This window comes from Lepidochelys kempii, chromosome 14, assembly GCF_965140285.1.
Source record: "Lepidochelys kempii isolate rLepKem1 chromosome 14, rLepKem1.hap1, whole genome shotgun sequence".
Classification (NCBI taxonomy): domain Eukaryota; kingdom Metazoa; phylum Chordata; order Testudines; family Cheloniidae; genus Lepidochelys; species Lepidochelys kempii.
In genome coordinates, this window is record NC_136393.1 from 23,741,787 (window position 1) to 23,766,561 (window position 24,775).

The 24,775-nt window shown below is 49.1% G+C and overlaps 2 protein-coding genes across 9 annotated transcripts in view; one reads left to right on the forward strand and one right to left on the reverse strand.

Moving 5' to 3' along the window:
* The window catches only part of MYH10 (myosin heavy chain 10), a 144,736-nt gene extending 136,386 nt beyond the window's left edge, over nucleotides 1-8,350 (forward strand). For all 3 annotated transcript variants that reach the window (XM_073310850.2, XM_073310851.2, XM_073310852.2), the window contains 7 exons: nucleotides 951-1,079; nucleotides 2,092-2,180; nucleotides 2,432-2,555; nucleotides 2,676-2,884; nucleotides 3,913-4,021; nucleotides 5,066-5,238; nucleotides 6,656-8,350. In XM_073310850.2, the coding sequence (XP_073166951.1) occupies nucleotides 951-1,079; nucleotides 2,092-2,180; nucleotides 2,432-2,555; nucleotides 2,676-2,884; nucleotides 3,913-4,021; nucleotides 5,066-5,238; nucleotides 6,656-6,800 (978 nt within the window). In that variant the 3' untranslated portion in view covers nucleotides 6,801-8,350. The remainder of the gene's footprint in view (nucleotides 1-950; nucleotides 1,080-2,091; nucleotides 2,181-2,431; nucleotides 2,556-2,675; nucleotides 2,885-3,912; nucleotides 4,022-5,065; nucleotides 5,239-6,655) is intronic.
* A 4,611-nt stretch (nucleotides 8,351-12,961) lies between these two features.
* Nucleotides 12,962-24,775, reverse strand: part of NDEL1 (nudE neurodevelopment protein 1 like 1) — a 44,678-nt gene continuing 32,864 nt past the window's right edge. For 3 of the 6 annotated variants that reach the window (XM_073310860.2, XM_073310864.1, XM_073310863.1), the window contains exon 10: nucleotides 14,281-14,366. Coding sequence is in view for 1 of the 6 variants with exons in the window: in XM_073310865.2 (XP_073166966.1) it covers nucleotides 14,276-14,366 (91 nt within the window). In the remaining 5 variants the exon portion in view is untranslated. The other 3 variants (XM_073310865.2, XM_073310862.2, XM_073310861.2) reach the window with 3 other exon arrangements.

A 24,775-nucleotide genomic window follows, 5' to 3' on the forward strand; every position in this document is an offset into this window, starting at 1 on the left:
AGCTCCCCCCCTAGTTGGCTCCTCTAGCACTTGCACCAGGAAATTGTCCCCTACGCTTTCCAAAAACTTCCTGGATTATCTATGCACTGCTGTATTGCTCTCCCAGCAGATATCAGGAAAATTAAAGTCACCCATGAGAACCAGGGCGTGCGATCTAGTAGCTTCTGCTAGCTGCTGGAAGAAAGCCTCATCCCCCTGGTCCGGTGGTCTATAGCAGACTCCCACCACTACATCACTCTTGTTGCTCACACCTCTAAACTTAATCCAGAGACACTCAGGTTTTTCTGCAGTTTTGTACCAGAACTCTGAGCAGTCATACTGCTCCCTTACATACAGTGCTACTCCCCCACTTTTTCTGCCCTGCCTGTCCTTCCTGAACAGTTTATAACCATCCATAACAGTACTCCGGTCATGTGAGTTATCCCACCAAGTCTCTGTTATTCCAATCACGTCATAATTCCTTGACATCACCAGGACCTCCAGTTCTCCCTGCTTGTTTCCAAAGCTTTGTTTATTCGTATATAAGCACTTGAGAGAACCTGCTGATCGCCCCTCATTCTCAGTATGAGGCAGGAGCCCTCCCCTCACAGACATTCCTGCCTGAAAAAATCAAAATATTTTTTCTCCCCCAAGCCATTTAAAAGCATGAGATCTCAATAAGATTCCTGCCAATTTTTATCATTCAAGCTTAAGCAGACTTTTTTTTTTTCTGTAGTCCTGTCTCTTAAAAATAAACATGGGAAGTTGGATAGAATCTAATGGAGGAGTATGAGACCAAAATGTGCGTGTTTTGGGGCTACAATGAGTGGGTATCTCAAACAGTAAGTAGGACTGGGCCCCTTCTATGTGCGTGTCCTCATTTACTAAATGTTGAACTCCCGAAGGGATTATAGCAAATCCCTGCACTTGTCCTCTGACGGATGATGTTTTTTCCTTCTCTTAAATTCCAGGCTCAGATGAAAGACTATCAGCGGGAGCTGGAAGAGGCCCGTGCATCCAGAGATGAGATCTTTGCTCAGTCCAAGGAGAATGAAAAGAAGCTGAAAGGCCTTGAAGCAGAAATACTCCAGCTCCAAGAGGTATGATTTAGTTCTGAGTTGCCTTTGTGAGTGACATGTACGTTAGTGTTCTGTACACCTGTCTGGTGATTAGAACACTGGGTTGGGAACCAGGAGATCTGGGTTCTCTTCCAGCTTTGCTGTGAGCAGCCTGTGTGACCTTGGCTGTCATTTTAATCTTTCTGTGCTCAGTTTCCCCACATGTATAACAGGGATACTTACCTACCTCCTGAGGGGACATGAGGCTCTGTTGATTTCAAAGTGCTCAGACATTTCTCTGATGGAAGGTGCTTGAAATGCAGAGCATCAGTATTACTAATAGACAATTGGATAGGTAAATGCATAGGAATCTTTTAATGCCCCACAACCTGGATACAGAAAATATACTAATGCAGCATTGTAGAATGTATTTGAAGTTTTCCTGACATTGGTGGTGCTAACTACTAAGTTGTTGTGGGCCACAGAGAGAACCTGAGAGGCTTGTGCCTTTTAGTTTTAGTTTTGCCATGATTGCCAATGCTTATTGTAACGTCTGGCAAACAAAGACTCTTTTTTGTAGCTTTATAAATGACTGTTTAGGGGGTGTTTATTGTTAATGAGCTTCAAAAATGAAGACTTTTTCCATTAAGAGAAATCAGTAATGCAGTATGAATAATAAAATTGATTCAAGATATCGATGTATTAAGAGAGATGGAAGGCAATTGACATAGTTAAAGATCAATCTAAAACACTATAGTATTTTCCATTTAGGGTTAAAGGGAGTAAATCCACTGCAGTCATGAAGAAGCCAGTAGTGACAGACTGGGAGTGAGAGCTAGTGGTTGGAACAAGGGAGGGAGCCTGGCTTCCTGCGTTCTATTCCTGGCTCTTTTGCTGACTGATCGTGTGACTATGTGCAAGTCATGTAATAGCACTTCACTGTGTCCTGGTGGTATTGGGGAGCCGAATTAATGTTTGCAGAGCTCTGAGGTCACCAGTGCTATTTTAGTCTGCGTATTAAATAAGCAAATGAGTCTTCTCATGACCCTTGCAGGATCTTGCTGCCTCTGAAAGAGCTCGTCGCCATGCTGAGCAAGAGCGGGATGAGCTGGCTGATGAGATTGCAAACAGTGCTTCTGGAAAGTGAGTCATCAAATGGACTGTCCTCCTGTCCGAGGCTGTTTATAAGCAGCAATGACTGTGTCTTCTACTAATGCACTTGCATGCCCCACACTGACCTCTTGGTTCACTGTTTTCCCGATGAAGGGAATGACTGGCATAGGTACTGCAGCATCGGGAGAGAGTTTGCTGACTTATTAAAAGCAAGTGGAGGTAATTACTGCGTTACCTGGTTGGACCATGTAACATGCCACCCGCTTTCTTTCACCCTCCAGATCAGCTTTGCTGGATGAGAAGCGCCGTCTGGAAGCCCGTATTGCACAGCTGGAGGAAGAACTGGAAGAGGAACAGAGCAATATGGAACTCCTCAATGACCGGTTTAGGAAGACCACACTGCAGGTGCAGTATCTTTGGCATATGCTGCTTTGGGCACTTTTATCTCCCTTAAGTGTACAGTATAAAAGGTGAATGAAGGCTTTGAATGTTGCCAGATGACTGACTCTTCATGCCCTCCCAAAGGTTGATACGCTCAACTCAGAGCTGGCTGGAGAACGGAGTGCTGCCCAGAAGAGTGAAAATGCGCGCCAGCAGCTGGAGAGACAGAACAAAGAACTGAAAGCCAAGTTGCAGGAGCTGGAGGGATCTGTGAAGTCTAAATTCAAGGCAACCATTTCTGCTCTGGAAGCTAAGATTGGACAGCTAGAGGAACAGCTTGAGCAGGAAGCAAAGTAAGAAGAGATGGTTGTTTGGTGTTCCAAGTAAATACAGGCAACACTGGTTATTTGAAACTTCCATGGCCCTAGCAGAACTACTCATAGGTACTAAATATTCCCATCTCAGTCCCAGCAATTGGATTTTCTTAGCTAGGACTCAGTTGCTGAAGGGACACTCTTGGACTGAACAGCATAAAAAGACTGAGGCTTTACATTATGTTCACCTTATCTGGGTTTCAAGGTCAACTCACCGTACAGAGGAAACTGTTGAGCTGGTTCCTTCCCCAGACTAGCTGGGTGTGGGGCCTCCTTGTGATGCTGTTTGTGTTAGTACAGTGGATCCCACAGTGTGGTGCAGCCATGTAAGCACCTTGCACAGCCAGTGATACAGACCCTGGTAGTTTGATAGCGCCCACCCCCACAACCCTCTATCAACCTGAATTAGGAAGTGTGTGCAATGAACAGTCCATTAACAGCTCGTTATTTTTGGTATTGTAGTTATTTTTCTGTGTTAATGATGGCTTTTAATGTCCTGCCCAAGGACAAGGCAGCCCGGCTCCAGGGGAAAAAAAGCAGCCTTCTCTTTTAGGACCGTAATTTCTCCCTGTGATAAAACCATCCTCTAAATTTTCAGTCCGTTTCCCTCCATCCACTATTGTACTTCAGCTGTGGGGGAGGACCATAAACCATCTCTCTTCTGCAGATGGTTAGCAGATGCCCTTGTTAAAGCACTGCAACTGATCCCCACCTCAGATAACAAGCACCCCTGGTTTTAGCATGGAACAGCCAAGCCCACTCTGCTCCCGTGCTGACAGATTAGATCCTTCAGTTACAACCAGCACAATTACAAGATAGCATTTTAGAAAGGTACTTAGAAATCAAACCCATTTGTGCTTCTGAGTGTGACTCAGATCTGGACACGCTAGCACTGAACTCCACGTGTTCTAGTTATGCTCTGGAAAGAGAACCCTGCTACAAGTGAACCAATGTATAAAATTCCTAGGCTGATTGATCCTAGGGTTAACATTGCTCTGTTTTCTTAGGGAAAGAGCAGCTGCTAACAAGCTGGTGCGTCGTACAGAGAAGAAACTGAAAGAAGTCTTCATGCAGGTGGAAGATGAGCGTCGGCATGCAGACCAGTACAAAGAACAGGTAAGCAAAGGTGCACAGCTGTGCTCCAAACCCAAACTCCTGCAGACGTGCTCCAGGAAGAGCCTCAGGTACAACTGCTGCCCCACTAAACAGACTTCACAATCAACCTGGAGGAAAGAAAACTCCCTGGAAACTCCTGCTGCAAAAGCCCCACACCAGACATGAAACAAACCCTGTTCAAATGCTTGCTGATAACAATGAATCCCAATGAGAATAGAGCCCAAGGTCCAAGTTCTCACAGTGGTCCTCTGCAAATCCAGGTGGAGCTGCTGGGTAGTTCTGCACTCCCTGTCTCTAGCTGCACAGCTTTTACACTGTCTCTGCTTCTGCTGGGAACTCGGGGGCCTTCTCTCTCCTTTCTCCCCGGGCGGTGTTTTCTGTGGTCTCCCCAGCCACCTGAGAGGGGCCTTCACAGTGGCCCTGACTCCCATCCCAAAACATCTCACCAGCAGCAGCCTCAGGCAAGCTGCTGGCAAGTGGAGCCTTTGTGTATGGGCATCATGGTGTAGCCTGGTGCTCTCACCTGCTCGAGCTGGAGTTCAGCAACTCCACTAGGATCCCACACTGCAATCAGTACAGCACTGTTGGTCTGCCAGGATTTGAGACAGAGGGGACTGTGCACCTGGCAGGTGTGGGTGATCTCCCCCTGTAGGCTCCATGTGAGGGACCAGCACGTCTCTCCTTTACATCCTGCAGGCCCCATTGCTAGGTAGGACACAACTGGTTTTGTGTCTGCAAGAATGAATTGCAGCTCTTCAGCTGGAGATTTGTATAGCATGATAGTCTGGTCACTTAAACGTGGGTTCCACAAGGTGCATCTGAGGAGCTTCACTCACTCAGGAGACATCTGGCTAGGACAGAATCCCACTTTTACACGTGAGCCTGTTCTGTCCCATCCCAATCAAAATCCCCAGCGAGGCTGACTGTGAAAGACAAGGATTCAGCTCTTTCCTTTCTGCCTTACCCTAAAACTTCACTCAGCTGCAGCTGCTCAGCTTTCTGCTGAGTCAAGCTTCGTGGTACCAGCCTGGCTCTCTCCCCTAGATGGAGAAGGCTAATGCCAGGATGAAGCAGCTCAAACGCCAGCTGGAGGAAGCTGAAGAAGAAGCAACACGTGTGAATGCCTCCCGTCGTAAACTTCAGCGTGAATTAGACGATGCCACGGAGGCCAATGAGGGCCTTAGCCGGGAAGTCAGCACTCTGAAAAACAGGCTGAGGTAAGCAGAGCCGGTCTGCGGACCTGGGCCCTGGAAGGAGCTCTGAGCACAGGCAGCATCTTACCTAGGTCTTCACAAGCCACAGGGAAGCTTTAAAGTAGCTACAGGAACTCACTCGCAGGGTGGGAGGCTTCTATGATGGCAGGGTCGTCTGGAAGTGCCGTAGCAGAGCCAGTAATGTTACAAAGGAACTTCAAACTGGAATCTGGAGTACCAGGGTCTACGCTGGGAAATATCAGTAAATCCTCATGAAGATCCTTGTAGTCTGTTGGCTCCAAACCTTCCGGGCTCTAGCTCTGACAGGTGGGTTGGTTTTAGTCAGTGTGATTGATTCCAGCCTCTGTGGAAATGCTGTAAGGGGGCTCAGCTCCTTGTTAATGTAAGTGACAGAGAACCATTTATTTCTGCCTTGTCTTGGCTGGAATCCAGCTCAGTACCCTCTCTGGGAATGGTTCTCTGGCACATCAAGAAAGATGTGTGGTCTGAAGTACAGAGGGAGGGGAACTGAGTGAGCTAGGCACAGAGCAGAGTGTAGGAGAGGCAAAGAGCAGCTGAACCGGCCAGCTGTAAGAGCATGGCAGTGCTGCGGTGCAGATGGAAGGAGTTGCTTGTCGTGCTGGAGTGCATGTAACTCAGTTCTCGTTCTTATAACGTACAGCATCTCAGAGGTCTGCTCGGGCCTCATTTTTAAACCTTCCCCTTCCCTCCCCCCCGAAACTGAATCAGCGCCGCCCCCCTCCTGCCTATGGGGTCAGCCTCACTGCATGCGTTGGTGGCTGCATGCCCGGCCACCCACCACCCTCTGCTGGGCTGGGTGTGTGCTGCAGTGCCACGGGGCAGTGATGGCCGGCTAGTGTGAGGTGCACAACCACTGCGGCACCGACCCTGTGGGAGGAGAGCCGACTTTTTCTGACCTGACCCAAACCTGACACTTTTTGGATCCCATCTGGTTCTGGTCGGGTTGCAGGACTCGACAGCATTTGTTGTCCACAAGTCAGATATCAGCTAGTGGTCAGTGTTTCTCACTATTCATGTGCTGTAGCAGTGAGAGCCCATTTCCTGCTGGTGTTAGATGTTCCTGTATCTGGGGCCATTAAATGTCCACAAATGTACTAAACTCCGTTCCTTGCCCTGCTTCTGGCTTACGTGACATTAGGGAAGGTGGTGTGCATTGACATAAACACAAAGCGTTTTGGGGGGCGGGGGTATAACTCCTGGCCCCAGGGAAGGTTTCAGGAGCCTCCTTAGTGTAGGATGCTCAGGTATTTAGTGACTAGAAGGGTAGATGACTTGGTGGGACTTCTGGGTTCCACCGTATACCTCTTGGTGGCTTTCTAGGTGACCCATTCACCCCACAGGCTAGACAGTGAGCAGCACAGGCCTGCATTCAGCAATCATTTGGTGGTTTTTTTTCTAGGAGGGGTGGCCCTATCACCTTCCCTTCAAGTCGATCTGGTAGACGCCAGCTGCATATTGAAGGTGCTTCTCTGGAACTTTCTGACGACGATGCAGAAAGCAAAGGCAGTGACCTCAACGAAACGCAGCCTGCCCAAACCGAGTAGAGCCGTGTCACACCATTAGCATGCAGAGCCCTTTTACACAGAGTGGAGTGCAAAGGACTTACCTGACCAGCAAACTGCCTTGTGGCCGTGAATCTGCCTTATGTAATATTGGCATGCTACAAGGTTACTTATCACAGGTCAACTATGTCTTAAGGCTCTGTAGCCTCACTATACTGTACCCTGCTTCAATATAGGTACAACTGCTTTTTTATATCTAGTAAACTCTCTCTGTTCAGTGCATCTCTTTCCCAGGTATTCCTTGTAAAGCCATTTTATAAAGCATCATGTGAAGGATACAACTTTTCTATCAATTCAGAAACTTCATTCCCAAGCGGTAGTTGGGTGGGGCAGACCCATTGTTGTTACTATGCATGCTTTGTTGTACAGATAACACCCTTCCATTTCTTTTGTGCTCACGTGGCCCTCGGCTGTAACGCATCTGTTGGCACACTGTGAAGACCAAACTGCTCCTGTGTCTCTCTTCTTTTTCTCCTAATTATTGTGAGCAACACACAATCAGCAAGTAAACTGTGAACAGGCCTCGGAAGCGTTCAGAAGGAAATCTAGGGTTGAATGAATAGTATCCATTTTTAACCCGCCATATCATTTTGAAGTAGTGTTGGCATCTGCTTCATCAGTTAGTGCTTGTGCACCACAGTTAAATTGAATATTATCACCGTTCCTAATTTGTACAATACCTCGCATCTGTATAGACCTGTTATATCAGTCCGAAGGCATCTGTACATAGTAAGGCTAGTAAAATATGAACACCCGTCACATGGAAAAAATAAACATGGAACAGCAGAGGCTCAGGATGGGAATTTACTCTTAACTGCTGGCTGAGTAGTCTTCAGAGCATGGAGCTGAATAGCTGCTGCTCCTCTTGACATGAGGGAGTTTCGCAGCCATGAGATACAGGTTTAAGAAATACCCGAGCCAGCCTTGTGTAAAACCAGCTGTTGAGCCTAAAGCAGCAGGACCATCTGTACTGTACTATGTTTTTGGCTTGTTTGGAGTCTCTGTAGTTTAGAGGTTAAAAGATGGATCTTGCCTGCCTGAGAATTGACACGCCAGTGGATGTGAATTCTTTCTTTTGGTTTTTATTTTGACCAGTGTTACACCAAGTAGTTACATTCTTTTTGTTTAACTAGCTGAAAAACTGACATTACAGAAAGTGCCTTAGACACTACAGTACTAAGACAATGTTACATATATAATTTGCCTATATAACAATGATTTACTGTATTAATTTTTGACTGTGCTTCATATCATGTACCTCTCTAGTCAAAGTGGTGGTATTGATATTCAGTGATAATGAATCAGTGTTAACTATGAAATCTCATCCCTCTGCAATGTGCTTGAAAACATGATTTTCCTTTGGGTTAAAAGCTTTAACATCTGTTACAAAGGTTTTGTTGTGCGTTTGGATATTTTTTAATTGAACTGGCTGTTGACCACCAGGCATCTGACTGCAAATATCTTGTTTTCTTGTATACCCATATTTCTAGACAATGATTTTTGTAAGACAATAAATTTATTCATTATAGATACTGATGCCTGCTCTATTTACTTACAAGAAAAGCTAGCTCCTGAGGCCTACATAGACTTAATAAACAAGAATATGACTTTGGCAGCTGCTGTTTCCCTTCTTACTGTTAGCTAGCCTATTTTGATTTGTATAGAGTATAAAGGGCCTGTCCAGTGCTTTTGACATGGTTACCAGTCCAGTTTTAGCAGGTTTTTTTCATTGCACGCCCAATCATGGAACTTACTAGAAATACACAAGTGGGGAGATGCATGGTACTCTGCAGCCACGTGGATCTGTTTTATAAATGACCATCCATGCACACTTCCTGTGGTGATTTGTCTCCATTCTGGCCTTTAACCAAAGCTGAGGTCTTTCTGAATGGGGAAATTCAGATTTACAGCATAAGAACTCTGTTAACATCCATTGGCAATTCCCCCTGGAGTCCTGAACTGCTGGCTGCATGCTGTACTTTATAGGGGAGGAGGTGAGCTAAGCTTTGGAGGAGTGCTTCTGAAGGAAGAGTTTGCCTTTACCCTACTGGATTGGACTATGGATGGTCTGCTTAGTCTACCCAAAATAGACCTTGGATTCTTCTATTGACTTCAGCTGGTGTTATTTGGAAATAAATGTTCCTATACGAACCCTTTTGTAGATAAACTGAAGTCCTCAAAGATAATGGCCATCAACATACCAGTTCATACAGGGAAGACACAGCTCAGGGTCTTCCCCCCACAAATTTCTATAGCTGGCCCGTGTCTTGTCACTAGATGCAAATTAGCCTTTGAAATGACTGGCCTGTAATGCTTCAGCACATGGGCTTTAAAGAGGTGTCTGTTATGTATCAGGCCCTATTCCCTAACCACAGTGCAGGTGGATGGCTTTAATTCAAAACCTTTCCTGTTCCTGCAGGGAACCAGGTTGGGAGGTGGCCTGTATAACGTTTTCATTAGCAGTTGAAGCCCTGGCCAGTATACACAGTGATTCATAAGCACAAGTTACTAGCACAGTAAAAGGTGGAGAACAAAATTGCTCTTAATGTAGAGAACATTTGGCTCCACACGGCAAATGCCAAAGACTGAAGAGCCTATGGATTTAAAGGTGATACATGGACCAAAAACTGAGCCAAGCGCTGATTCCTGTGCTCAGAGACCTTGCTAGCCAGCCATGGACTCTGAATTGGATCTGGGGTTGCCTGGGGAGATAATGGCTCCAGTAGAGCTCTGGTGTGGTGGTTTTGTAGGTCTTCCTTACTCCAAACATGGCATGCTGCCTGTCGCACAAGCTGGAGTTTGAGTGACTTCCCATCCCAGGTACAGCAAGTGGGGTCATTCTGTCTGGAGGGGATTCATGCATCTTAATGCCGGACAGGACCATTGTGATCATCTAGCCTGACCTGCATAACACAAGCCATAGGACTTCCCACAATTAATTCCTTCTTCAAGTCCAATAGCTGTGACTGAATGTTTGTTTTTCTAAAAGATGTTTGAAACATCACCAGTGATGGAGAATTCACCACTCGCCCTGGTGAGCTATTCCAATGGTAAATTACCTTCCCTGTTTAACAGTGCAGCTTCTGTCTAGTCTGAATTTGTCTAGCTTCAACTTCCAGCCCTTGGATCTTTTGTTATATCTTGTCTGTTAGACTGACCAAATCACCCCTTAACCAAATAGATTGAGCTCCTTGAGTCTCTCATTAGAAGGCATGTTTTCCCCAATCCATCAGTTGTTCTCATGGTGGTCCCTGAGCCCTCTCCAATTTATCAAGTCTTCACTTTTGGACAGCAGAGGTGGCCACAGTATTCCAGGAGTAGTCACAGCAGTGCCAGCTCCAGAGATCATAAACCTCCTTACTCCTTGAGATTCCCCTGTTTGTACAACCAAGGGTTGCATCAGCCTGTTCAGCTACAGCATCAGCCAGGGTCAGTCTCTGCTTCTTAGGCTAGAACTTGACATTTGGTCACATTAAAATGCATCTTGGTTGCTTGCACAACCCCCACTCTTTGTCATGGACAAGCTTTCTCAGCAACCCTTTCTTCTAGTCCCTGATAATACTTTGATCAAAGAGCAGTGCTGTCCTTTCCCTACCCAAATGTCAATGAGTGGGGTGGGAATGGCATAAAACTGGTGTGGAATAAAGTTATCACTTTATTGGCCCAAGGCTGTGGAGTAAGGGGCTCAGCATCTCCCAGGCATAACTCCTAGCAGAGCCAGGGGCACCCTGCACCTCACAAGCTTGGCCCAGTGTGCCTAGAGAGCTGCTGCCTCAGCTTCACCTTGCACTGTGCACTCCGGGCAGAACAGCAGCTGTCCTGAGCCTGCTCCAGCCCACTCCAGGATGTGATGGGGTGACCTGGAACTGAACTCTTACAGCGGAGCTCATGCCAAGTACCCAGAGCATAGGCAGATTCCCTCCCTCTCTCACCTGCTCTGTTGTTACGTGGCGCTGAGCCTATAAACATTTACCCTGTGAGAGAAGAGGGGTGCTGCTTGCAACTCCACTCCACTTCTGTCAGCATGGGAACCCCCCGATCCTGCCTGGCTCCTGGGAAACCAATCATTCTGTGTGCCAGGATGTGGGGAGCGGAGCTACCGTGGGGCTCAATGGTGAGTATTAAAATCCACACCTGCCAGAGACTAGCTGCAGCTGACCGTTAATCTTCAGGGCTCACTTGATTTGTGTACGGCAGCATGCACAGGGACATGGCTTGCTTAATTAGAGAGAGAGGCTTTAAAACTGTTGGGCATTCAATGGACATGTTCTCTTGGGACAGATTCATCCCACAGCTACCCGTAGCAGGGTCCTTGTACCTTTCTCTAAAGCAGCTGGAGCTGAGGCAGTCTGGCAATTCCTGTGCTGAGGGGCTTCTAGCGTCCTTCAGATGGTAGAAAGTTGCTGCAGATCCTGGAGAGCTGTAGTAGCTAAAACGTGCCAGAAGAGGACAGCAGAATTGCCGTGTAAGGGACGAGTAGCCAAGCTGCAGGGCGCATGGGGAAGCCCAGCGTGGAACAGCAAATCTGTCCCTCATTGTGTTCTTCTCGGTGTGTGTCCCAGGAGCAGCAGGGGGGACTTGTAGCAGCTCAGACTGGCTCTTTCCAAAATCCCAGGCTCTAGAGAGACTAACAGGGGGAGGGGGGTAGCGGGTGTACTTGGAGGACAACACCTAGGGTTACTGCAAGGGATGGGAGAAGTGGCTGCTGGTCACGGTGTCAATCCTTTGTGGCCCTGCCCTGGTGTGAAGGAAACAGCCTAGGTCAGAGTTTGGTGCCATAATGAACCTGCTGGTAGGAAAGCCCCCCTGCCCTGACCAGACCATTGTTCTAATGGCAGAGGGCCCACTGGAGCCAGCCTGCTAGGGTTGCTGGGCGTCCAGTTTTCGCCAAGGCAGGTTTCCTGGGGCTCCCGGAAGCAGCCGGCCTATCCTTGAGGGAAGGGGTGCTCATGCAGGCCGGCTGGATGGGGCTTTGGCAGAGGCTCTGTGAGCATGATGCCAACCCCCCCTAGGCACAGCACTGTGGTGATGCTTGGAGCTCAGCAGGTACCTGGCCATCACTCCTGCTACTGTGGAGGTGCTCACAGGGCCTGGGCTCAACCAGGCTGAGTCTGCTGACGTGGCTGCCTGCCCCCCTGCAATACCTGCGCTCCGCCCCCGAGCTGGTGCGCCTAGCAGGATTTGCCAGCACAGCGCAAAGGTGTGTTTGCACTGGGAGAACAGCCTCTCTCCCTGAGCTGTGTGGGCCAGGGAAGCCCAAGGCAGGCTGAGGCCAAAGGCTCTGTGTGGGTCAGAACAGCCTCTCCCCAGCAAGGACCAAAGGCTGGGATGGAGGGGCGAGGGGTAGTGGGCTCTGTGTCAGGTGGAGATAGGGCAGCTGTAGCGAGTGACCAGGCAAGTCCTTGGCAAACCCCACAGCCAGGGCCTGGCTGTGCAGGGTGGGATGCAGCAGGCCTGGCTCCACAGCATGGTGGCAGGAGCTGGGCCCTTGGAGCAAGGGCTGCTGCATCCTGCCTTGCGGAGCGAAGCCCTGCTAGATGCGGACTGCTCTGTGGGAGCAATGAGAGAGCTCAGCTTGCTGCAGCTGGAGCAATGTGCTGGGTGTTCCATGAGGTCAGTGCCGTGGGAAACTGAGCAGAGGCTCAGCTCTGCTAAAGGCCCAAGTGCACTGTTTAGCTAAGCCTGATCTACCTCTTACCACACACACACGTGCCCCTCGTCCAAGAGATCACAGGTGCTGGGCACCTTCCTATCGTGAGAGCCCAGCATGCCAGCACTGAGCTCAGTCACCTCCCCTGGACAGAGCAGGCCACTCTGTTACACAGCCAGTCTGTCCTGGGAGTGGTCACTGCAGGCAGGGTTCCCTGTCCATTCCTAACCCAGCAAAGCCAAGAGGAGGGCCCAGGGCAGGACTCCAACAGGTCGCTCAGACACTGCAGTAGCTCAGGCCCACTGCTGAAAAGACACGTCACATACAATTGTGGTGACAAGTGTCTCTAAGAGCGCATGAGTCTGGTTTGTTCTGGCATGAACAAAATCCCACCTGGAAATAGCAGCCCAGCTTGTCCATCTTCTCTTCCCCCAGCAGGCAACTCAGTGAGGAACCTGCCCACCCCGAAATCACCCACAAAACAGCCTCCACCTTCTTTTCTGCAAAATCCACTGGTTCCACGTTAAAAGAGCTTTATTTTTTGGAAGTTCACTTTGTTTCTTTAAACCACATGATCTTTGTCGCAACTGTCTTATGATACTGTCCTATTTTAAACATGCCATATAGATTCTGAATAAATAAAGCTACAAAGCCCAAGTTATGTACAAATATCTTAGGCAAAGATATTGTTTACAAACCTATATACAATAAAACAAATGTAAACAGTCAAATGCAGCAAAGGATGCACTGGAAAAAGGGACGTACAAACCCCTAACATTAAGTGGTGATTCTCCTCCACCCCTTCCCTTCCATTTGGGCAACTGGTTTTACGTGGCATTTGTAAATAAATCAGTTGGCTCCTACAAATGAAACCCACAAAGCCAAATGAGGTGGGATGGACTAGACTGGAGAGGGAGATTTTTAAACCCACGGACCAAACCACTGGCAGGTTTGCATGTCCTTTTTGAAATCCAACAACTTTGAGGCACAGAGAGAGAGAGACAGCGAATTGCACAAACACATCGTTTTGCAGACCCACAAGGTACAGAGTGGCCCAAAACTGTCACAGAAGCCCACTGGTGGCACTGTAAAGTCTAGTCGTTCTATATGACACAGATCTGAACACTGGCTAAATGCTCACACATTTTTAGGGGGCCTACTGCATTGGCAGCATTGCCAACACAATTAGTGGCTTCTCAGAGTAGCAAAAGCAAGACTCTAATTCTCCTTGAACGTTAGTGAAATGTTCATGCATCTAAAAAGTTGTCTGAGGCCAGGAGTCTTCTTCCCAGGGCATTTGTCAAATAGGATTAACACATCTAAACCGTACCTGGCATCCTTCAAAAATGGTTCCCTCCATACTGAAACTGTGGTAGCAGCATGTGCTTAAGTGCCAGGCTGCTAGGAGAAGAGGGATTGGAAACACAGATTCAGCCGTTTGCATCCTATCAAACCTAAGTTAGGAAAGGTACAGAGTGAAGGGCTGAGGATCAGTTGTTGGCTAGTGAGACTCCTGCATCCCGTGAGACAGAACACACGTATCAGCTTGTGTGACCCACAACAGACTGCGACCATGTTAGAGAACGTCCACTACAGCAATAGGAGAAAATAAACTGTATTGACATTGAGTGAAGGATTGTGCGTGTGCTGGGACTCCTCCAGGCAGCGGGCTGGCTCCAACGCTGCTCCACACCGCAAGGCAGGCTGAGTTCCAGCAGGGGGTGGTAATGGGAAGGACTCAGAAGCAGTTCTTTTCTTGGGGGGCTTCTGGTTGAGAAAAGGGTTAGTTCAAAGTCCTCCCGGCTGTTCATACACTCAGAGGAAGCATGCCTGGCGCTGATGAGGGTCTGGACGATCCTATGCCTGGAGGGGGGCCTTGGTCAAAGCCATTTACTGTCCTAAAGAGCGAGAAGACAAGAGAGGCTAGTAAATGAGGAATACAGCAATACACTGTGGCCAATGCACCTGCATCCCCACCCCACACAGTGCTGGAAGGTGGGAGCCCGACTCCTTCCAGCTGCCTTCCTAGACATGCTAAGGGCTGCAGCGACAACAAAGGGCTAGCTAAGGCAGGAGGGCAGGGTGTTGTCCTGCAAGCCATCCACCTGTCACTCAGGCCTCCCTTCGGCACAGGCCCCAGCACATGCTCCTGAGCTCCACGCGTCAATGGGACGACTCAAGTGATGCACTCGTGCAAGTCCTGTGCTGAATGGGAGCCCTGAGCAGAGAGACGGGATCAGCCTCCAGCGGGCTGGGCTCCTCCTGCCCAGGGTTTTTACATCCCACTGTGAGATAAACTCTCCCTGCCCACTGGGGAGCTGCAGGGCCATAGACCCAGGCCCTGGGAGCGTGCACCATCCCATTGTTAACAGGCTCCCAGAGCCAGGCACTCAAAGCGTTACCAGCTGCTGGACATGCTCACTGGGCCACGTCCTCACAACCAAGGGATCTGTTCACCAGATACAATCTGAACCAGGCAGCTCAAGCCCCACACCTCCCCATGGGCTTACTGGAGCCAGCAGGCCGGGACAGCTAAAGCCGGAAGGCAGAGCTGCCCCTTGGTTTAGCGCTTGCTTCCAGACTATCTCCCCGGGAAACTGCTGGGTATTTTCTAATCAGCATTTATGTTTCAAGGGTCCCCGTAACAAATCTGCTGCCCCAAGAACTGCACGGTGGTCACTGTGTTGCTTGCCATGGTCACCCCAAACTGCACACAGCAGAGGGGATAGAACTCAGAGCTCCCTGGCTCCAAGGAGAATCTTCTTCAGCTGTCAGCAGTACAGGGTATATGAGCCACAGCAGAGCAGTTCTGATTCCATCCAGTAATGGGGAGCGGTACACACATACACACACACACACACACACAAAGCTTGATGGGTTAGTTAGGGCAGCAGCCGGTATGTGTTGTTAAAAGGGCGTCATATTTTTGCTACTGCCGGCTATAATGAGTGCACTTTTCTTGGCTCTAGCCCCTTAGGTCTTGTCCCATAGGTTTCCCATCCGGCGCTCTCTGCTATGGAGACAGGGTAGGATGTAAAAGGACTTGTCTAAAAAAAAAAACGTTTAATTCATGACAAGCCAGGGTGTCTGTGAACTGTGCTACCACTTAGTGTGCATTATTCCCATCCTGTTTCAAAGCGGGATAGACCAAGCATGACAGGGAACCGGGAGTGCGCAGCACCAGGGTCCACGTTGTGCATGGCCTGCTCCTGTGCGGTAGAGGCCCTGTGCAGTCAGTGTTTGTGCAGAGAAGCCCAAAGGCACCATCTACCACCACCTGGCAGCCATTTGCTTGTGAGCTCTAAGAAGCTGGAGGGGCTCCCTCTGTAAAGCCGACATCAGCCGGGAAAGTGGGGAGAAGCTTTTCTCTGGTGTGTCAGGAAACAACCACAGAGGTTTACAGTGGGAGCTGCTCCAGGCTGACACTTTCCACACGTGCCCTGGATGTGGCTTTGATTTGACCAGGCTCTGGCAGTTCTCTCCTAGTTTAGATCTTCATCAATTTATGGCGCTGGACTGAGGTTCTACATGGAGCTCCAGGTTCGGTTTACACGTCCTCCGGAAAGAGAGGCAAATCTTTCATTGGGGCTCTCACAGTAACCTTTCACTCTAGCTAAGGTATTTCTAGCAGCACCATAGTATCTATGCACCTCGCAATCTTTACTGGGCTCATCCTCACCCCTCTCCTCTCCCCCAGAGACAGGGCAGCATTACTAGCCCCACTGTACAGAGGGGGAATGGAGTCTAAATGACTTGCCAATGTCACACAGGAAGGCTGGAAGCTTGTCTACACTTAAAATGCTGCAGCTGAAGATGTTGCCTATGCCACTGGGAGGGGATCTCTGGTTGGCACCGGTACCCCACCTCCCCGAGAAGGAGAATTCCCGTTGCCCTAGCACTGTGTATACCAGGGCTAGGTGGGGTTAACTGTGTCGCTCAAGGATCTGGACTGGTCACATCCCTGAGCGCCGCAGTTACAATGACCTCACTTCCTAGCGTAGACCAGGCCTGTGGCGAAGCTGAAGCTGGTCCAGGCTAGAGCACTGACTGCTGGACCATCTTTCAGCTCCAAGAGCCACTCTCAGCTTCAGAGCTCCCCAGGGCAGGCCTATGTGATGGGCCAACACCCAGAGTCTGAAGGTTCTGGTTTTTACTGAAGATCCTAGGGATTCAGTGGCAACAGGCTCCTCATCCAGCTTTCCTTAACCTTGGCAGCTTCCTGAAAGGGGCCATTGAGGATGCACTGCACAGCGATCAGGGTCAGAAGACGCTCCCTGTCTGGAGAGTTCTGTCGACGGTGGTTGTCTGCTCCAGTGGTTGAGTCAATTCTCTGGATCAGTCACCATCGGTGGATGTCACTGTAGAGGAGACCACCATTATAGCAGCTGCTTTCCTGCAGCTCCCACCCAGCTCAAGAATGGCTGCTCTTTAGCACTCACGGCATTCTCACTCGCACGCAGTCGCTGAGGAAAAGGCCAGATCATTCTTTGCAGAACTAAAACAGTCATAGTGCAGGTTAGTCCACAGCCAGCGGCAATCTTTACTCCTTTGGGCGTTCACCGTTTGCTAGCTGTGCTGCCAAGTCAGTATCATAGCTATCGTCTGCCTGGAAAACCCGCAACGTACACCAGTGTCTCCGGGCACAGGGATCAGCACAGAAAGCTTCTTTATGACCCTGCAGAGGCTCTGACAACTGACTAAGTGGGGCTGGAATGAGCTGGGGGTGTTCCTGGGTACCCTGCCAGAGCTGGAAACTCCACCAGCCTCTAACGAGCTCTTACTGGAGGTGTTTGCAAACTGAACAGCTGCGATCTTCTTTCTTGATTAAAAAAAAAAAACTTCCAGGGAAATCGATTTACCAATTTAAATACTCAAAAGTCAAGAAAAGGCTAGAGTTCTCCTAGCCACATGCACCCGGCTCCAAAGGGGATGGCAGATGTTTTCAGTCCCCAGGCTGTTGTTTAAGTGGGTTGGTATTTACATTAACATACACCAGGATTCAGAGTAACAGCCGTGTTAGTCTGTATTCACAAAAAGAAAAGGAGTACTTGTGGCACCTTAGAGACTAACCAATTTATTTGAGCATGAGCTTTCGTGAGCTACAGCTCACTTCATCGGATACACCAGGATGTAACATGAAATATGCGAGATGTGCAGTGCAGCCAGGGGGAATGTTACCATGAGAACCTGCTTTTTAATTTCCCGACCTTTGAGCTTTACATTCCGAGTGTTACCATAATGGAATTTCAAAAGGAGTTAATACACAACATGGCTGAGTGACACAACCCCCTACTGATGGAGTCTTAGGGGCAGAGTTACATCTTCACGGCATGTCCCAATTTGCAGGGCCATAAAACCAATTTGATTCTAAACTGCCTCTGGACAGAAAGCAGCTCCTGCAGCTTGCTGAGTTAGGGCAGGAGGGGGAGGGACAAAGGGCCTTAAAACATGGGGGGTTTGCTCTCTCCTGACTGAAGCAAAAATAGCCGAAGTTTGGCTAGAATAAACGGGCCGAGGATCATCACCGGGCACGAGGCCACTCCTGGAGAAACGCCGAGGATGGAAGCATTTCCAGCGTCCCCTGCTCAGATCAACCAGTCCCTCTTCAAGGCTCGTGAGGTATTCTCATTCGGGGGTGGTCCGTCTAAGAGGTATTTTCACCCACCCGCTCTACAGAGATTGGCCACGTGCAGCCTGGCCACAACCAATGCTCTGAACTGAGCTGGCAAACGTTATGATCCTGTGTTCAACCGAACCACCCTGAGACCCCTGCTGAAGTGCTAATGGCTCTGCCTGCTTTGGAAGTCACAGTAGAGGGACTGAGTTTTTCCCAGAGCCAGCAAATTGCTGGTTGGAGCACTGTGAGAATCACAGGCTGAGAAGATGAGCTGCTCACCTTTCAACTCAGAGCCAGCGTTCTTCAGTGTCCAGTCAAGACTGGCATAAAAATTAAAATGACAAAGGGACTCTTGCAACCATGTCAGCTCAACAGCAACCCCACCACCCCACTAACAAAGGAAGGGGATGGGTTAGCAATGAAAGAAGACTTAGAGCATGGGAACAAAACCAGTGGGGAACGCTCCACATGAGAAGCCCAGATGGATTACAGATGGAAAGTGACTCTCCAAAGTCACATAGCGAGTAAGCAGAAATTAGGGCTCAGCTCTCTTCACTCCCTGTCTTCTGCTCCAACCACTCGACCATGCTGCCTCTGTCCTTGTCTCAGAGGCACCTGAATCTCGTGAGGCACATTCGTTACGGGGGGCCAGTTACGCCGTGCCCATAACTACAGCCACGCAACATTCCTGAGAATGGCTGGCTCTCGTTGCGTGGGAAGATGCTCTGGATCAGTCTGCCATCTAGCAGCCGTGATGCAGCCCTCTGGGGAAAATGCTGGCATGCGAATGAGGTGAAACATCAGAGCATTCCCTCTCAAGCTGTGCCCGGCGGAAGGGCTGAGCGACAAAGCTCTGCAGGCTTGGGAAATGAAAACATCCCCAATTTGGCTTCGTCCAGTGAATTACTGCTCCAGTGCATGACGGTCAGCATGCGAATGGCTGCAGCATGGGAGAATTCAGCTCTCAGCCCTTTCCAAAGCAGACCTTCCCCAGCAGATTGCTGCCCCCTTTCAATACTGGCTGGTTCTTATCCACAGGTGCCCTGTACGGCCCTGCCATTTCCTGGGGCAGCAGAGTCCTCAGGGACCTGCGACAAGCTCCCCGCTGTAGCTGAGCAAGGCCCAGAAGCCCTCTGACAGCACATCATCCTAGGCAGATGAACTATTGATGTGGCAGAGCCCAAATGAATGACTGGGGCCAGAAATGAGCCAAGCCGTCCCTTGCTTCGCAGGACATTAAGGGGAAAGGCGGCTTCCGGGCGGGAGTTACAACACCTGGGGGTGAGTCTTATCCACATAAGGAGAGCACCCAACTCCGTTAGCTCTGCAGGCAGCCACATTGAGAGGCAGCAGGCCGTGCTGGGTCCTTCCTGTGACCTCCCTGAAGTGAGGGTGGGAAGCAACGACCTTGAGGAAAATCGGATGGGCTTCAGCTCCCAAGGTCCATGAATGTCTGCAGCTCCCTGCTAACGCCCTGTTGCACAGGGAGGTTTGGCACTACCTGTCCCGCCCCTGCAGAGACTGGAACAAAGGAGGGGGGCGCAGGAGCCCCTTGGCACACTCTGAGCCAGGGCGACATGGCCATGGCTATTGGCGATGGCCTCTAGCTGGGAAAAGGTGCTTTGGGAGGGGCCTGACTCGTACTATAGGCTAGCTCCCTTACCCTAGTGAACACCTGGACCCATTAAACCATGGCGCAGTCCAGAGAGTACGACAGTGCTAGCATCTTTGGAAGAGCCATTAAACCTCATGCATCAGGGTTTCAGACACTCTCTGTGGGATTAGGAGGAGACAAGATGGGGGGAAGATTATCCCTCACCTTCTATTGCAGGGTGCATCTGGCTGGCCACGGTCAGAGGCACGGCACAAGGGTGGATGGACCTTGGCTCTGAGCTGCTCTGGCAATTCCTGCGTTCTTCTAGACACACTAAAAACATTATTCAGCTTAAGACCCTGCAAATCTTTTGAGCAATTCCCCCACTTGGCAGCACTGAGTGAAGGCTGAATAGTAGTTTATCTCCAGATCAAACTACTCCTGGAGACAATGGGACCAAGCTGGCTTGGCCATCACATCTCGGAACAGGGTATGGAGGAAGGCTGGGATAGGACAAATGTATTTCAAGACAGCGCAGCAAGTGGCAGGCATTGTGGGGTGGAATGTGAGAGAGAGACACCTTTATCACACTTGCCTGGGCAGGCGGCAGCTCCCACGTCACAACATCAACATATGTTTTGGGGGTGCCCCAGCTGCCCTTCCTTTGCTACTGTGTTTTATTAGTTATATCTGGGCCTGCTGGGCTGACAGGCATGTTCACGCTACACAGGGGCTTCATTGTTTTTCTAGAAACATGAACTAACGCCCAAAAGCTTATTCTGCATGAGGACAGCTGAACACGAACATTGCTGTGGAAACCTGACATCCCACCTTCCCTGCCTGTTGGCCAAGGTGTCTCTGGACAATTGCACAAGTCCCCACCTTCAAAGATCTGACATCTACTGGGACATCTTTCTGGGAGTTCTGCAAAAGATGACGACGCTGAGCCCCGCTGGATTGACAGGTGTGTTTATTGATAACTCTGTACTGGATACGGAAACCTGCCAAGTCTTTATTTGCCTTTCTACACACTCTTCAGCTGCGCTCCAGAGCCTAGGAGTCTAGTCCTTTGCCTTCTGTTCTTTGTGCTTGATTTCTTTCTGAATCTGTAAAAACTGAATCAGATACAGTCTCCATGGATTGCTCTATGCCAAGGCATTGGTGAGACTTGAGAAAAAACGCTTGTATCTTTATACACAATCTTGACATTGGTTAACAAATGCAAAACTCATTAACTGGCTAGCTTCGAAGCAAGCGTGGCATATGAAAGAGAACAAGTATCTGATAAGGCATCAATATACTATACTGAGCAACTAGTCTTTACGCTGCACCAAAGGTGGGTCCTGTACATATAAACTCCGCTTTCCGCTTCAGAGGCAAAAGATCCAGCTCTTGTTCAGGAGCTCTTCAAGGTTTCAGATCTTTGATAACTAAAATATTTATATGGCAACATAGCAGCATTCATATATAGAGCAGCTCTCCAAGGATTAGCAAGGAACTGGTTCTCATGGCATTGTTCAGACCCTGCTTGCCCTAGCTTGATCTCATTCTAGAAATAAACGTAACGCTGTTGCTCTGATTCGCAGAGAACTGGTGGAATACAAGACTGCCACAAAGAACGGCTCCAAAAACTAGCAACCACTGTGAAGATACCAGAAGTTGGTGTTTAAGCTAAGAGCACCGAGACCATATCCATCTGTACTGTCTTGAACACATTCCCCCTTCCTGTTCATCTTAAGTTAAAACATTGCACTGATCACAAACAATCATAACAACAACAGTGAAACTGAATGGACTGGTGCTTACATACTGTGCCTAACCCCTCCAATCCATTCTCTCTTCCTGACAAGAGCACCCATCGGGTCTCACATTTGCCCTTTAGGTCCTTCTTTTCAGACTAGCTTCTAGCTTCTGAGATGCTCCCAGAGCAGTTTGCACTCAGTGAGTGCAGGTCCGTGAGAGATCTAGCTACTCAGCGCAGGACTCGTGTGAGCAAGTGATGTCCACAGAAACCTTCCAGGAGTCACGCTGCATTTCTAGTTCTTCCCCAACCAGCCCAAGGGCCCCATGGGAGACATCACAGGAGCCTGTGAATTTCAGAAGCTGACAATGCTGCAGCTGGGAGTGACCATCCCAGCCTGGCTGGACACATGTGTGTTAGCGGGGCTCTCACCACTACACTAAAAATCACTGTGGCGATGTTGTAGTCCCAGTGGAGGGGCTTGGGGTGGCCACCCACCCACCTGGGTCTGAGCTCAGGTGACCAGCCCGAGCCTTAGCACCCACCTGGCTATTTCTAGCACACTCGTGCAGACTCTGCCAGCACAAGTCTGTCTACCCAGGTTAGGAGCTTTGCTGTGCAGATGTACTGTCCGAGGGCAGAGGCTGAAAGTCAAGCTCCTGTCAGGTAACCAAAATCCCTCATCCCTTTTGGAAAGCTAGGCCTTAGCGATCTTGGCCAGACTGAGGTAATAGGGACAGATTTAGGATTTTAGGCTATTAATTTCTTCAATTGATTTGGAAACTTCTCTCCTATCCTATCATGTAACACATTTCCTCACTGGTTAATCTGCATTTTAAGCAATATTTTGCATTTACACGGCACCTTAATTTAGGGGATCAATCTCCCAGTGCTCTACAAATATAGCAAGTGAATCCCCACAACCCTTGTGAGCTAGACCAGCATCTCCGTGCTACAGATGGACAAACAGGCATAAGGGTTAAGTGACTTGACCAAGGGCACAAATGAGTCTGTGGCCCAGCCAGGAATACAGCCCAGATCTCCAAGCTCCTGACCCACCTCTTAACACCCAAGCCCATCCATGCAGCCAGTTTAGGGTCCGCATGTTGCACCAGATTAAGACCCAATCAAAAGGAATCAACCACTTTCCCTGACATCCTTCCCAAGGGGATGCTCAAGAGCCTTCAAAAACAGACAATCTGACTGAAGCCTCCACATAATTACAGATGGCGTCTGTAGACATGCTAGCCCTGCTGAGAGTGATTGAGTTTGCCCAGGGATAGACACTATTCCCCGGACATCCTGATCCCATCTCGGAGCCTACAACTGCAACAGCCCTAAGGAGCATAAGAGACTCCCCGGCTACTACTCAGTGGCTTTGGCTGACCAAGGAATGTGCGCTGTTGTAAAGCCCCTCTGTTTAGCTGACACCAATGGCCAAGACTTTGTTCCAGGTATTTGTGCAAAAGGTGCAGATTCGGTGTCTGCTGTGCAGCAAATGCTGAACAGCGTAACACTGGCAGACACTGTGGGTGCAACAACAGGGACTAGTAACAACAGCTGGAGACCAGGTCCCTTTAGCCCTGTGATCATTTGTGTGTTTTCAGGGCTTCTTTGAGACTTTCTTCACAACTGTATTTTTTTTACAGGATAAGGGTGTTAACCTTATCCACAACCCCAACTCCCCAACCTAGAGGACCAGTGGATTGCTCTTTAGTCTGGCCCCTGGTTTGACCTGCCTGGCTTGGAAGACCCTCTGGGTAGCATAGCACTCAGGGTCATGGGAAGACAAGCCCCTCCACCCCGTCAGGATCATACACACCTAGGAAGGAGCCTAGGAGGGTTACAGAGCCAGGGAGCAGCAGGGCTCTATTCTTGGCTCTGCCACTTACTCATGACTTGGGCAAGTCATCTCACCTCTGTGCCTCAGTTTCCCCATCCATAAAACAGGCATAACACCTATCTGCTTCACAAGGTGTTGTAAAGTTTAATGAGCTGACATTTGAGAAAGTGTTTAGTGGTCCTCAGCTGAAGGACATTAGAGGAGCGGGAAGTTTTATCTGCAGTGATATAATGCAGGCCAGTATAAGGCAAAACCCGTGTGTGCGGTTCAGTCACAGGCATGCATCTCTAACTGTATTGAGAGCACAAGCTGCATTCAATTCCCCATTCCCATTCTTGAGTCTGAAAATGGTCACGTGACACCAGGATACTCTGTCTGATGTAATGATGGGAGAGAGATTGTGATCAGACAAAAACTGTGGCCTTAAGGTTTCACTAATGGACTATTAGATCATAAATCTAAGAAGAGCAGTGAGTAGAACTGACTACTGGTTATTCTCCAGCTCCAAGCATGCAATGCATGCATCTCATCACTCCAAATGAATCCAATTACCCATGAACAATGTGGGGAATACGACCTTTTCACGCCTGAGGGAGGAAAACGGAAACAGTTTATGTAAACAGTACAAGGGAAATTCTCCGACAGCACCTGGAGGGTAGAAACGTGGGAAACGCAACGGAGGTAAACCCAACCAGAACTCAGCTAAACATCTGTGAACAAACACAGCTAACCTACTCTAAAAGAGACAGCTTAGTGGACCTATTTCAATGACAACCTATGTCCCACCTGTTCCCCTCAGCTAAACAGCAGAGTAATCTGAACACAAGTGACCTGTGCTTTACACCACTCACCTGTCATGAGAGTTCCCTGGAACGAAGCAGACTCCAGAGACTTGGATCTCTTTTCCTGGGGGACATTCTGATAAAGATGGACTATGGAGCATTCATGAACACCAACACTATTCTCATCCCCATGCACTATCCCCACCAGGGTTCAGTATCTCTGTAGACAGCAGTGGGCAGTGGCAGTGATCTAGCTAAGGTTGGGCTGGGAGGGCTTTTTCCAATTTAAATCACAGTTTATGGCTAAAGAGATGTTTTTTCCATTGTTTTGGGCTAAACTGGGGATATAAAATGTCAGCTAATGCAGTGAGTTTAGCAGTGGGGGTTAACAATGAGTTAATGCCAGGTGTATCCCAGACAGGCACTAGGCAAAGCTTTGCCCACACATTCCTGCCAGTGCACCTCAATCCTGCTATTCTCGGGCCTCTACAGTAAAGTAGATCACTGTTGTGGTCAATTGTTTCCTAAAGTGGATTTGAACACAGGTTTCTTGAACTAACAGGATCCCCAGCTATACTTTCTGGGTAAGAGGCATTAAAAGGAAGAAAAGAGAAGCACTCAGCTGGAGTTACCCAGGCTGTTCTGTGACCCCTGGGTTCTGGACAGGAACGCTGCATTTGTGAAGGAACGACATTCTGCAGGGAACTAATCTTACACCGGCACGTGGGCT